This window comes from Rana temporaria, chromosome 3, assembly GCF_905171775.1.
Source record: "Rana temporaria chromosome 3, aRanTem1.1, whole genome shotgun sequence".
NCBI lineage: Eukaryota > Metazoa > Chordata > Amphibia > Anura > Ranidae > Rana > Rana temporaria.
The window spans coordinates 56,019,538-56,033,479 of NC_053491.1; the positions used below are offsets into that span (position 1 = coordinate 56,019,538).

General features: G+C 40.0%; 1 protein-coding gene across 2 annotated transcripts in view; it reads right to left on the reverse strand.

The window, feature by feature from the left end:
* Window positions 1–13,942, reverse strand: part of HDGFL3 (HDGF like 3) — an 86,527-nt gene that overhangs the window by 17,070 nt on the left and 55,515 nt on the right. For both annotated transcript variants that reach the window (XM_040342608.1, XM_040342607.1), the window contains exons 4-6: window positions 12,553–12,564; window positions 7,667–7,828; window positions 5,389–5,532 (exon numbers count right to left, since the gene is read on the reverse strand). In XM_040342608.1, the coding sequence (XP_040198542.1) occupies window positions 5,389–5,532; window positions 7,667–7,828; window positions 12,553–12,564 (318 nt within the window). The remainder of the gene's footprint in view (window positions 1–5,388; window positions 5,533–7,666; window positions 7,829–12,552; window positions 12,565–13,942) is intronic.

Below are 13,942 nucleotides of genomic sequence, written 5' to 3' on the forward strand. Positions count from 1 at the left end.
TTTTTTCCAACTTCATCATTAAAACGACGTTGCCCACACACGATCGTTTTAAAAAAATGCTCAAGCAAAGCGCGGTGATGTACAACATGTACGACGGCACTATAAAGGGGAAGTTCCATTCGGATGACGCCACCCTTTGGGCTGCTTTAGCTGATTTGCTGTTAGCAAAAGACGATTCGCGCTTTTCTGTCTGTTACAGCGTGATGAATGTGTTTACTCCATTAAGAATGGTAGTTTTACCAGAACAAGCGCTACCGTCTCATAACTTGCTTCTGAGCATGCGCGGGTTTTTAACGTCGTTTTAGCCCACACACGATCATTTTTTTTAACCCTAAAAATGCAGCATGTTCAAATATTTTTTTGTGGCGTTTTTCAGAACCCGAAAAATTATGTGAAGCCCACACACGATCATTTAAATTTTTTTAAACACGTCGTTTTTTTCATGCCGAAAAATGATCGCGTTTACGCAGCATTAGGTGTTCAATGCTGGAATTAAAGTGTCTCTGTCACTAACTTGCAGCAATTAACCACTTCCTGACCGGCTCACGTACATTTATGGTGGCAAGACAACGTCACTCTGTGACAAAGTGTACGTCGGGAGGTTCACGTGCTGACGTCATCGTGTGTGGACGGGTGTCTGCATGCTGGCCGGCTTAACAACAATTTTATGGACGTTTTTACCTTTTCGTTTTTGTAAGTGTATCTTTTATCTTCAATAAACCCTATACCTAGTTTGAATTACACTATTTTGAGTGTTTTTTCATTTTTGGGTATATGATTGATGGTTTCCTTGGTTGCCTGGAGATTTGAGCTTATCTGGTCCGGTTTTTTCTGCTTACACCTGAGAGTTGGTGTTGGATGCAGATCCAGAGTGAGATCACCATACAGGCTTTATATAGCTTGCCTTCTGGTATGGTGGCGTGCTGGTGGTGTCAATATTGAGTGCTCACTCTTCTATCATCTACCATCTATAATGATAAGTGGTAAGTGCACAGAGGCTTCATATTCATCTATATGGACTTTTGGATCACTTCTTAGAGATCCTCTGATTATTCACATCTTTATTAATTTGAGTGGTGTATGCAATAGTTTATCACTGTCACTGTTTTTTATATATTTATTATTTTGAGCGCAGCTCCTTTTATTTACTATAATTTGCGGCATCAGAGCTTTGTTTTGGTGGTATTTGATCACCTCTGTGGTTTTTATTTTTTGATTACACAATCTAAAACAGACCGAAAAGACTGAAGGAACCCGAATCATCACAGTTTTTAATTAACAAGTGGGGATTTAAAGAGGATGTAAACCCGATTCATTGAGCTGGGCACATCTATCTGTAGTGTTTTCTTATCTTTCTCCAAAGCACTGAGTCCCATGGCTTTCTCCTGCTCTGTGGCTCTGTTATCAGCATGATAACTTCTGAAAAGTTCTCCGACACAGATGAAAGCTGTCTGACATTTGTGTTGTGGGAGGTTAGTAGGGAGGCTAATAGATTAGCAGACAGCTTTCCCTCTTAAAGCAGAGCTCTGCACATTACTTCCTTCCTTTGCCAATGTGGCGTGGGGGTGTGTTCCTTTCCTCCAATCAGCTGTCTTGGCTGTGTGCCCAGACTTCACACACAGTATTGAACAGGAAGAGAAAATCTGTAATATTATGTGTACTTTCTAAACAGTATATATAGCAGAAGACAGCAGATATACATGTAAAACGTATGTAGGGAGATTTGTTTAATCTCTGTGTATCATCTGAGGCTGTTCAGTTCACTGGGTGTATGTGAGGGTTTACATCCACTTTAATGTTACTGCGGCTCCACAGTATTCTCTACTTTCCATTTTTGATCCAGGTAGACAACTGACTCTATATTACATGTATAAGGGACATTCAGAAGTATACAAAACATACATTCTGTAAGGTTCATAACCATAAAAATGTTCATATAATGTACACAGATGTTTATGCTTTTACAACATAATGAAATGACTTTCGCTTCTAGTTATTATGCTCATTCTCCTGAACATCTAGATGGGGTAAAGGAAATTGTCAGACCTAGATAGGTTGCTGGGTAAGAAAACAATGCGTTATCCCATTTGGTCATTCCTGTTATCCAGGCAGCAAATTGTCTTATTAGTTCTTATTTGCTGTACCTTTCTGGCAAATGTTAATCCATCTCAAGGCATGCTTATTAATGGTCTTTCCAAAGATGCACCCATATCTTTAGGTCATTTACTTTGATGATCCTTTTATGGATCAATTGTGGTTGATCCTGTTTCCAGTGAAGAGGAATTAATCCCTTTGCAATGTTTATTTGACTGAGAAGTGGTGCTGCGGCTGCATTGTTTGATAGGGAAGGGGTGTAAGAAGAAAAACAATAGCCTGGGGTCATCCGATTAGTGGTTGGTGTTGGTGTTTGAAGTGGGGTTTAGGACATTCCCACTATTTATAGAAGAACATGCAAAACCCCCTTTGAACAGTGGTCTCCAAACTGTGGCCCAGGGCCCAGATGCGGCCCTTCGCGTGCTTTTATCTGGCCCTTGGGGCACCATTTCATCCATTGACCCCAGTGAAGCAGTACAATTCCCCCCAATGACACCAAAGATGGGGCACAATTCTTCCACTGACACCAACGATAGGGCACAATTTTCCCACTGACACCAGCAATGGGGCCCAATGACACCAAAGATTGGGGCACAATTCCTCCCAATAACATCAATGATAAGGCACAACTCCTCCCACTGACACCAAAGATGGGAAAACTTTGTTACTCACTAAGATCTGGACTATTTCTACTTCCAATGACCACACTTCGGCCCCCCTAAGGACTTAAGGACAGTAAACTGGCCCCTTGTTGGGAAAGATTGGAGACCCTTGCTCTAGAAGGTGTCTGGAATATATGAAGAGATTTGAGCTAGCTTATTCACAGCCCAGCGACATCTATTGAGCAATTTATAACATTTGGGAGGCAAGGGATGCACAAGTGTCAAGTGGGGGATTTTTAGTTTGCTGGGGGCCTGTAAAAGTAAAGCCCAGTTCTGATTCCCATTGCCTGAAAAACTAGTATAGCATCAGTTTGTACGGAAGGGACAAGACGTCTTTAGGAAGGGTTTTCCTGCAATGAGGGTATCAAAAGGAGTCATTAGGGTCTACGGCTTTGCATAATGTAAGTTGCTCAGTTGTTTGCACCTCCATTCAGAATCTTCCATATTGATCCCACAGTTGTTCCACAGGGATTAACCATCCCTTTGGAATTCATTTATCACAACATATTTCCCCATCTCTGGCTTATAATTGAAAAAGGGACAGGTGTTCACGCTCACTTGTGTTTTTACCAAAATTATACTTTGGTATTCAGATTACAATCCAGGTTATAAAAATGACATTACTGATCTGTATTCAAATCAATAAAAATATATAATTGTCAGGCATTTTTTTAAACTGAAAGAAGCTAAAACTGGTGCAAGCTACATAAAAATATGTAGAAACTTGAAGATGTCTGATCTCAGGCCTTCACAATTATAAGCTTTCTCTCCATGTTTATATGCTGGTTTTGTCTTTACCCCGTATTCTGATGTTTATATGCTGGTTTTGTCTTTACCCCGTATTCTGATGTTTATATGCTGGTTTTGTCTTTACCCCGTATTCTGATGTTTATATGCTGGTTTTGTCTTTACCCCGTATTCTGATGTTTATATGCTGGTTTTGTCTTTACCCCGTATTCTGATGTTTATATGCTGGTTTTGTCTTTACCCCGTATTCTGATGTTTATATGCTGGTTTTGTCTTTACTCCATATTCCGTGCAGCTATACATTACTTTAAAGCGTCTTCTTAACAAGACTTTAGTGCTTCAGAGAGAGTAAAAAGTGTGAGGCAAAGGCTTAGGAATGGTTGACTTGTTGTTTGGGGCTGATTTTTCATCTGAGAACTTACTAAATTCCACCTAGTATTGTTAGGGAAAAAAATCCCATCCAGGTCAGCTCTATACACTGCCAATAGTACAGTAAACATATTCTGCTATGTCCTATAGATATTTCACTAGAAATTCATAAAAAAATTCACAATGAGTATAAAATGGGAGGTTCTTCAATTACTGTAAACAAGTGACTTGAGTCAACCAGAAATATGCACGGATGATATCCTTTTAGATATGTAACTTGTAAGCTAAAGAGGGTATTTCTTGTGCCGTTCACCACCAAACCATAGCATATAACTTGCAATAATAGATTTACAGAAACATAGGTTCTCTGCAGTGTATGATAAAACAAATGCTGAACATGCTCTAGAAGCGTTACCTGGCCCAATGGCAGCTTCTGTATCCTATCTGAGGTATTAATTCCCAGACTGGTGCACAAAGATGTAATTCTTATATTATAATAGCTGTAGTAGGTTTATGCATGGCTTAGTGTCTGGCTTAATAACATATTTAAGAGTCCTTTATCTTAATGAAGGCCTCTAGAGCAGTCCAGTGTTCAGTGTAAAAAATGAATTTTGAACCACATACTAAAAATCTAATATTCCTTACAACAGATATTAACCTATGGCCTATTGCAGGTTCAACATATTACGTCTCTGCTTTTGTAATTTCACAAACTCAACTCAGAGTGATATCTCATCACATATAATCTGAAAGCACAGCATGATGAATCTGTCTTCCAATGCTGGTTCAAGTGAATATTTAACTGAAAACAAATGAACTTGCTTACACTCCATGTTTGTGACCATGTTACATAAGAGTTAAGGACCTTAGATTGTAAGCGCCTTCAGGGCAGGGACTGATGTCAATGTATAATATATGTAAAAGTGCTGCGTAAATGGATGGCGCTATATAAGTACCTGTAATAATAATAACAATATGTCAAAAGAGACTTTACAGTAGCATTTGACAATGTGAGCAATAACTGTATTGGATTTATTTAAAACATGTAAGTTGATAATATGGACTTGTTTATGGTCCATACAGTTTTCTGATAATTGGAAAACTCATCTCCCATAATAAACTCTTGTTACAGGGGGGAAGCAGACAAGACTGATGGGCTTGTTTAACAATTGTGCAGCTAAGTTATGAACAGTGGGACAAAAGAGGAGCTACTTCCCAACCTATTAAAAAGTATTTTAAAGCAATGAAAGAAGGCGTTTAGTTTTTCATAAATTAGTCCCAGTCAACAATGCATGAGCTAACAACAAATAATAGAATTCAGTATAGCTATTAATTACTGCACGCTACTGCTATTTGCACTGTCATTGGGTCCAGAAATAGGAAGCTGCAAACATCATACTGTCCGATGATATAATTAATTATACCAACATTTTACATAATACTCAGATATTCTCAAACCTGCCTGGACTATGACATAAAATAACACTACTGTAGCACAGAACTAAAACAGTCTTACCCCTGCGCTGCTTTTCTGCACCTCTGAGGCATTTCTCTTGTCATTGTCCACATCACCAGCTTCTGATCCGCTCTTATTTTCTTCATCTTTACTGTCTTTTTCTCCCTCATCTCCCGAAGATTTCCGAGAAAGCTTTGACGGTTTCTGAAGGGGTTAGAAAAGTGAAAAGCATTCATAAAAAGTTTAATACTTAGCTAATGTAAATACATAGCATATTGAATGCCTTAGTGGTAATTAAAAAAGTTGTACAGTTTTTCCTATAGTAAATACAAACTGTTGCTTTTTGACAGTGATCGGCTGGGTGACAACAGAAAAAGTGTAAATTTCAATTTCCCAGTAACTTCTATATTTTGGAGAAAAGTACAGAACACAGGGTGGGAAGTCAAAGACCATGGGTTATATTCTGCTACCTTCAGGCAATTGGACATTTGCAAAAGCTTTGCTGGGAACACCCCCTGTACACCCTCATATAACCCCACCCACATCACTGAATTCCAGTTTTGCAGCAAGCAAAAAGGAGAAACAGGAGAGGACAGAGGGGAGAGTCCTGTGTCCTGTACCATACTTCAAGATATGGAATTTACTGGTAAGTCAAAGTCTCCATTATCTTACTTGTACAGTTAGCCCTGGTTCACATTGGCACGATTTGAGATGCGATTTGACATGTCATGTCAATGACATGTCAATCTGGTCTTGGTCACGGCCAGAAGGCTTGCTTCTTTCAAGGCTGCTTGACTCAAGCCTCGTACACACGACCGAGTTTCTCGGCAAAAACCAGCAAGAAACTTGCTGGGAGATATTTTTTTGCCAAGGAAACCGGTCGTGTGTACATTTTCGTCGAGGAAACTGTCGAGAAACTCGACGAGCCAAAAAGAGAGCAAGTTCTCTATTTCCTCGACAGGAATGGAGAAACTTGCCTTGTCGAGTTCCTCGAAAGCCTAACAAGGAACTCGACGAGGAAAACGATGTGTTTCCCCCGTCGAGTTCCTTGGTCGTGTGTACGAGGCTTCATAGTACTCCTATTGTTTGTTAAGCTGAACAGCTCTATTTTAAACTAAGTTACTGCTTTGTTTAATACATTTTTTATTGGATTACTACACCATGGAGACCTTTCTTTGTTGCATGTAAACTGCATATGATGGGAAGTAAGGATCTGTAAAGAGATTATCATCACCAGTGGAAGCCGTATTATCTAGCTGGATGTCTCTGGAGAAAGGATTTCACTGCCTTGGTGTCGGGAGTCACGTTTATACAGAGGTTTTACTTGACCTGTAGGGGTCATTGTCTAAGGTGAGAGGCTGGGGAAAATAACTGGCGCACTACGGATGCTGGAAGCAATTGGATTTACTGGATTCCATTTTTGCACAAGCACTTTATTTATGAACTTTGAGATTAGGCACGTTCATCAAATTCTTTCACTGCATTTCCACTTTGGAATTGTTGCACTTTATGGTGTATGAAGAAAACGTTACTTATTTATTCATTGTTTGTGTATAGTTGCACATTAAAGGAGTTGTAAAGGAAAAAAATGTTTTGCCCAGTAATTCACACCTCCTTGAAGTCTCTAACACGTAGAGAGCATCCTGCCGCACAGATGTAGTTCCCAGGAGGGGGCGAGCACGTTACTGACCACCGCAGTCTAACTACTACTTGACCCCTGACCTTTAACCCTAAACCTGATCTTGCTTTTTATTTCATTTATGTATTTATTCTTTTTTTTTTTTTACATACACTTTTTTGTTAACATACAATGCATCGTTTTTTTTTTCATTCAAGAGGACAAAGAACATAGGGGCAGGTTGTATAGCTACTGATCACTATGATAGCTCTGAATCATTAGTAAGAGACCCAGAACTTTCGGTCTCTTTGCTGGGAACGCGCTCTCGCAGCACAAACACAGGTATGCACACTTCAGCGAGACCACATATGTGCATGTGCTCGTCATCTAGGAAAGCACTGTCACATTTGGATTCAACAAACCCTATAATTTGTAATAAAATGGATGCAAAGATATGTTAATCTGTCCCATGTCTTGTGCACTATTCTCAATCTTATCTAAAGATTAAAAAAAAAACTTTTTTTTTTACATTGATACACACATTGATACATTGATACACACAGGTATGAGACAGAGAACCCACGTAAAAATAGTGTGCTATAACAACCAAATATTTAATTTACAAAGCATGAAAACTATTGTGGATATTGGGTATTTTAAGCACTTGCACCACAATATCACACTAAATATATAAGACAGCATAACATAAATACACCTTACCTTTGATGAGTAGGACTTCTTCCGCTTGGAAACTGCTTTCTCATTCTTCCTCTTGCCTTTTCCATCCTCTTCTACCTGATCTCCTTCTTCCTCTTCACTGCTGCCATCAGCAGCATTGCCTCCTTCCCCTTCAGTTTCTGAGGAGCTTTGTTGCTGCATTGCCTTAAATAAATCAGAAACGTGACTGATAAAAGAGACTGTAATCCAGTACAAAATTGCTAAACAACCATAACCTATTTGTAGTCACGATGAAAGATGTCAATTTATTTTTATGTAACTCTGGATACTCAATAAAGTAGCCCACAAAATGTCACTGTCACTGCTGGGGGGGGGGGGGTGTCAAAATTTTGTGCCACTACATTGATGCAGGGGAAACAATTAGAACTGCTACACTACTGCTGGGAACCAGTGCAGGGGGTTAACAGCACCACTACTGACACCCATACTCTGGTCACCGACACCCATGCTGGGGGTTATTACTCTGGTCACTGACACCCATGCTGGGGGTTATTACTCTGGTCACTGACACCCATGCTGGGGGTTATAACTCCGGTCACTGACACCAATGCCAGGGGTTATTATAGTGTCCACTGACACCAATGTTGGATTTTATTACTGCAGTCAATCACATTAAAGGCCCGTACACACGATCTAACTTTTTGACAACAAACCTCAGACGGACCTGTTTTTGCAGACAATCCGACCATGTGAACGCTCCATCGGATACATTTTTTTTCTTTTTCATCGGACAAATGTTGGATGTGTGAACAGACAAACTTTCTGGCAACAAATGTCCTACGTCCTAATCCGTTTGTGTGTACACAACTCCATCGGACTAAAGTACAAACACGCATGCTCAGAAGCAATGCTAAAGATCAAACAACAATAGCAGAAGTTGCCCAAAGGGTGGCAGTATAGGGCAGAAAAACCACATAGTATGTCTATTATGTCACTACGTTCGTGTTTGTTCTGCCTTGTGTATGCATACCAAGTTCACGGACAACGCCCTTCGGAGCAAAATCTACAGAAAAGTCAGTTGGAAGTCCGATCGTGTGTATGAGGCTTAATGCTGTCACTCACACCAATGTTGGGTGTTCTTAGAAATGTCACCAACACCTATGTTGGGGGGTTATTATTACAGTCACTGTCGCCAGTGCGAAGTGATGGTATTGCGGTAATGGACACCAATGCTGGAGGTTATTACTACATCCACTGATGACCCCAACTTTCTCTTCAGCATGCATTGCAGTAAAAAAAAGAATGCCCAATAATATTGAATAGGCTGTATAACTTGATGCAATGCACCTCAACACGTGATGGCACACTGCTATTGTTTGTGGAAGTGTCAGGGCCTGCCCTTAAAGCCCTCTATTATTTTTAAGTTGACTACCATTATACTTTGCATTATAACATTGTGGAAATATAGTCAAACTAACAGAAAAATGTATATTATTATATTAAAGCTGAAAACAGTGGATTTTAGAAGCCTTAATAGTTGCAAAGGTGTACAAAAACACTATGAATGTGCATACAGACTATGCATGCTGCATCCTTTTAGTAACGGAACACCATAATTCCTCAAAATAATCATGATACCAAAAAAATGGTTTAGAGCCACTGTTGAGCTTTTGAAAGCCTGTGGACATTGGCCGTGTTTGAGCTTTAACAGCAATGAATGTGCATGTCTTTGTGTATTATAGTATTTTTAAACCACTTCAACATTCTAGAAAGCATACATCCCAATCCCCCAAATTTAAAATCATACTAATTTCCTTTGTCTATGACTAATCTTCCCCTTAGGCCTCGTACACACGACCGAGAAACTCGACGGGCGAAACACATCGTTTTGCTTGTCGAGTACCTTGTGAAGCCATCGAGAAACTCGGCAAACCAATTTTCTCCATTACCGTCGAGGAAATAGAAAACATGCTCTCTTTTTGGCTCGTCAAATTTCTCGACAGTTTCCTCGACGAAAATGTACACATGACTGGTTTCCTCGGCAAAAAAATATCTCCCAGCAAGTACAAACTCGGTCGTGTGTACGAGGCCATACTCCCAACAAACATCACATCAACCTGACCAGGTCTAGAGTACATAGTCTGGTTGAAAAGGCACAAGTCGATCTAGCTCAACCAATAAAAGGGAAAAAATAAATAAATTATACAATCTTATGCCCACAGATGATCCAGAGGAAGGCAAAAAAAATGTCCTTCCTGATCCCTCAAGAGCTAATTGGATATTCCCTGGACCAACTTTACATATACAATGCCTTGAAAAATTATTAATACCCCTTGAATTTTTTCCACATTTTGTCATGTTGCAACCAAAAACGTAAATGTATTTTTTTGGGATTTTATTGGATAGACCAATACAAAGTGGAACATAATTGTGAAGTGAATGGAAAATAATAAATGGTTTTCAACTTTTTGTTTACAAATAAATATGTGAAAAGCGTGGCGTACGTTTGTATTCAGCCCATTCAGTCAATAATTTGTAGAACCACCTTTCACTGCAATTACAGCTCCAAGTCTTTTTGGGAATGTCTCTGCCATCTAGAGAGTGACGTTTTGGCCCATTCATCTTTTCAAAATATCTCAAGCTTTGTCAGATTGGATGGAGAGCGTCTGTGAACAGCAATTTTCAAGTCTTGCCACAGATTCTCAATTGGATTTAGGTCTGGACTTTGACTGGGCCATTCTAACGCAAGAATATATTTTAAACTAAACTATTCCATTGTAGCTCTGGCTGTATGTTTAGGGTCATTGTCCTGCTGGAAAGTGAACCTCCGCCCCAGTCTCAAGTCTTTTTTGCAGAATCTAACAGGTTTTCTTCTAAGATTGCCCTGTATTTGGCTCCTTCCACCTTCCCATCAACTCTGACCAGCTTCCATGTCCCTGCTGAAGAAAAGCAACCCCACAACATGGTGCTGCCACCACCATGTTTCACGGTGGGGATGGTGTGTTCAGAGTGATCTGCAGTGTAAGTTTTCAGCCACACATAGCATTTTTCTTTTAGACAAAAAGTTAAATTTTGGTCTCATCTGACCAGAGCATCTTCTTCCACGTGTTTCCACATGACTTCAAACTGCAAATGTGACTTCTTATGGCTTTCTTTCAGCAATGGCTTTCTTCTTTCCACTCTTCCATAAAGGCCAGATTTGTGGAGATAATAGATGTCCTGTGAACAGATTCTCCCACCTGAGCTGTGGATCTCTGCAGCTCCTCCAGAGTTACTATTGGCCTCTTGGCTGCTTCTCTAATTAATGCTCTCCTTGCCTAGCCTGTCAGTTTAGGTGGCGGGTCACGTCTTGGTAGAGTTGTGCCATACTCTTTCCATTTTCAGATGATGGATTGAACAGTGCTCCGTGAGATGTTAAACGCTTGGGATATTTTTTTTATAACCTAACCCTGCTTTAAACTTCTCTACAACTTTATCTCTGACCTGTCTGGTGTGTTTCTTGGCCTTCATGATGCTCTTTGTTCACTAAGGTTCTCTAACAAACCTCTGAGGACTTCAACGAACAGCTGAGTCTACTAGGATTAAATTACACACAGGTGGACTCTATTTACTAATTAGGTGACTTCTGAAGGCAATTGGTTCCTCTAGATTTTAGTTAGACGTATCAGAGAAAAGGGGGCTGAATATAAATGCTTTTCACAAATTTATTTGTAAAAAAAACATTGAAAACCATTTATAATTTTCCTTCCACTTCACAATTATGTGCCACTTATGTGTTGGTCTATCATATAACATCCCAATAAAATACATTTAGGTTTTTGGTTGTAGCATGACAAAATGTGGAAAATTTCAAGGCACTGTACATATTAGTATCCAGTTATATTATGTACATTTATGAAAGAATCCAGTCCTTTTTAAAGCAATCTACTGAGCTGGCCAGAACCAGCTCCACAATTTCACAGCTCTTACTGTGAAGAAGCCTTTCCGTATTTAGAGATTAAATCTCTTTTCCTCCAGATGTAAAGAGTGGACCCCTTATGTATATGTTGATCATATCCCCCCTTAATCTTCTCTTCTCAAGAGAGAATACATGTAGTTCCTCTAATCTTTCCTCATAGCTGAGCTCCTCCATGCCTCTTATCAGTTTGGTTGCTCTTCTCTGCACTTTCTCCAGTTCTCTGATATCCTTTTTGAGAACTGGTACCCAAAACTGAACTGCATATTCCAGATGAGGTCTTACTAATAATTTGTAAAGGGGCAAAATGATGTCTTTCTCTCTGGAGTCCATACCTCTCTTAATACAAGAAAAGATTTTTCTCACTTTGGAAACTGCAGCTTGGCATTGCATGTTATTATTAAGCTTATGATCTACCAGAACCTCCAGATCCTTCTTAGCCCCTAAAGTGGCTTATTCTTAGCCCTCAAAGTGCATAAATTTACATTTATCAACATTAAACCTCATTTGTCACATAGTTGCCAAATTAAAGAGTACATTGAGGTCGGCTTGTAAATTGGAGATATTCTGTAAGGAGTAATTTGAGCTGGACCAGTACTGGTCTCCAGGTGCCTGTATTTCTTAAAACTGAATATATACGGTACTTAAAATGTATTCATCTGGCACATGGACATCTAAAACAAAAAAAAGTCCAAAGTAGAGGTGTTTACATTTTCAGCCAATCAGATTCTAGGTTTTCGTGTTCCTACTACTGGTTACAGAAAAAGCAAACATCTAGCTGGTTGCTGAGGCAATACCATTTCCATCTCATCTTGTTTTGTAATCAAGACTCCATTGTTATAGCTTTCAATATTCCACCTCTGTATTTTTTCTGTGTATTACTTATTGCATATTTCCAGGAGAACTTCCACCAAAGTACATGACCATTTTCTCACTGTACTTTCTTCTACTGTATTCTGCAGTTCATGCTCACCTTCAGATGCATCTATTAAAGAAAATAAATATAAACATGTTTTACTTATTTGCCTTGCTATGTACACAAATACACCTAAAAAAAGTTTATCAATAAGGCTTATTATGAGTTATATATTCAGTATTCGTATGAACATTTGGCTACACCTAAGGGCCCTTTCACACCGACGGATCCCGTGAGGATCTGTTCCTTTAATATCCGCTTGCTCAGTGGGGATCGCTTCGTTGATCCCCGCTGAGCCAGCAGATGACAGGGCGGTCTCTGTACACTGTGCAGCTACCGCCCTGTCAGATCTCCGCTCTCCTCTATGGGGGGATCTGATGAACACGGACTGTCTGTCCGTGTTCACCCGATCCGAAGACGGATGGAAAAATAGGATCTGCAGAATCCGACCATAGCAGGGACAGATGAGATTGGGTGTCAGCGGATGTTCATCCCATAGGGATTAATATATGTCCGTATTTCATCCGAAAACGGATGGATGAAATACAGACATACGGTCCGCACGTGTGAAAGGGCCCTTATTCCTTGAAAACATTGACACCGAACTGCTGCTGTTCCTGACCACACCAATCCTGTGTCCACATTTCACACAAGCATGGAATACCACAACAGCTATTGCTCCAAATCAGCCTGCTTATACCCTAAAGAGGGGCGATTTATAAACCCCCGAAGCACACTGATCATTGATTTTAAAATAAAGAATATCATTTGTAAATCTTCTTTATTGAGCTCTACTCTTCTATATACCCCAGCCTGTTACAGGACAGTGAAGGAGCAGCAACAGACTGATGAGGTCATCTCTCTGCTCTCCCATCTGTCAGCATGTTCTTTTTTACCTTAGTACATGTACATGCAAAACACCTGACTGGCCGTAAGTACTGCCCCTCCCTCTCAGGCCTCGTACACATGACCGAGGAACTCGTCGGAAAAGACACATCGTTTTCCTCGACGAGTTCCTTGTTAGGCTAGTCAAGGAACTCGACAAGCTTGCTTTGTGTACACACGGTCAAGACAAAATCTCCTCGTTCTCAAACGCGGTGACGTACAACACAGGGGAAGTTTGATTCCACTGGCACAACCCTTGGGGCTGCTTATGCTAATCTCATGTTACTGCATGTTAAGTAAATGTTTGTTAAGAGACGATTTGCACCTTTCAGTCTATTACAGCGTGAAAAATGTGTTCTCTCCATTACAAATGCTACTTTTACTCCCGTCTCATACTTTATTCTGAGCATGCGCGGGTTTCTTAGCATACACACGCTCAAGTTTCTCATCAAAAACCAGCCCGACGAGGAACACGGCAAGGAAATTGAGACTCCTGTCGAAGAAAAAGAGAACTTGTACTCTTTTTTTCCTCATCGAGTTCCTCGTCAGTTTCCTTGATGAA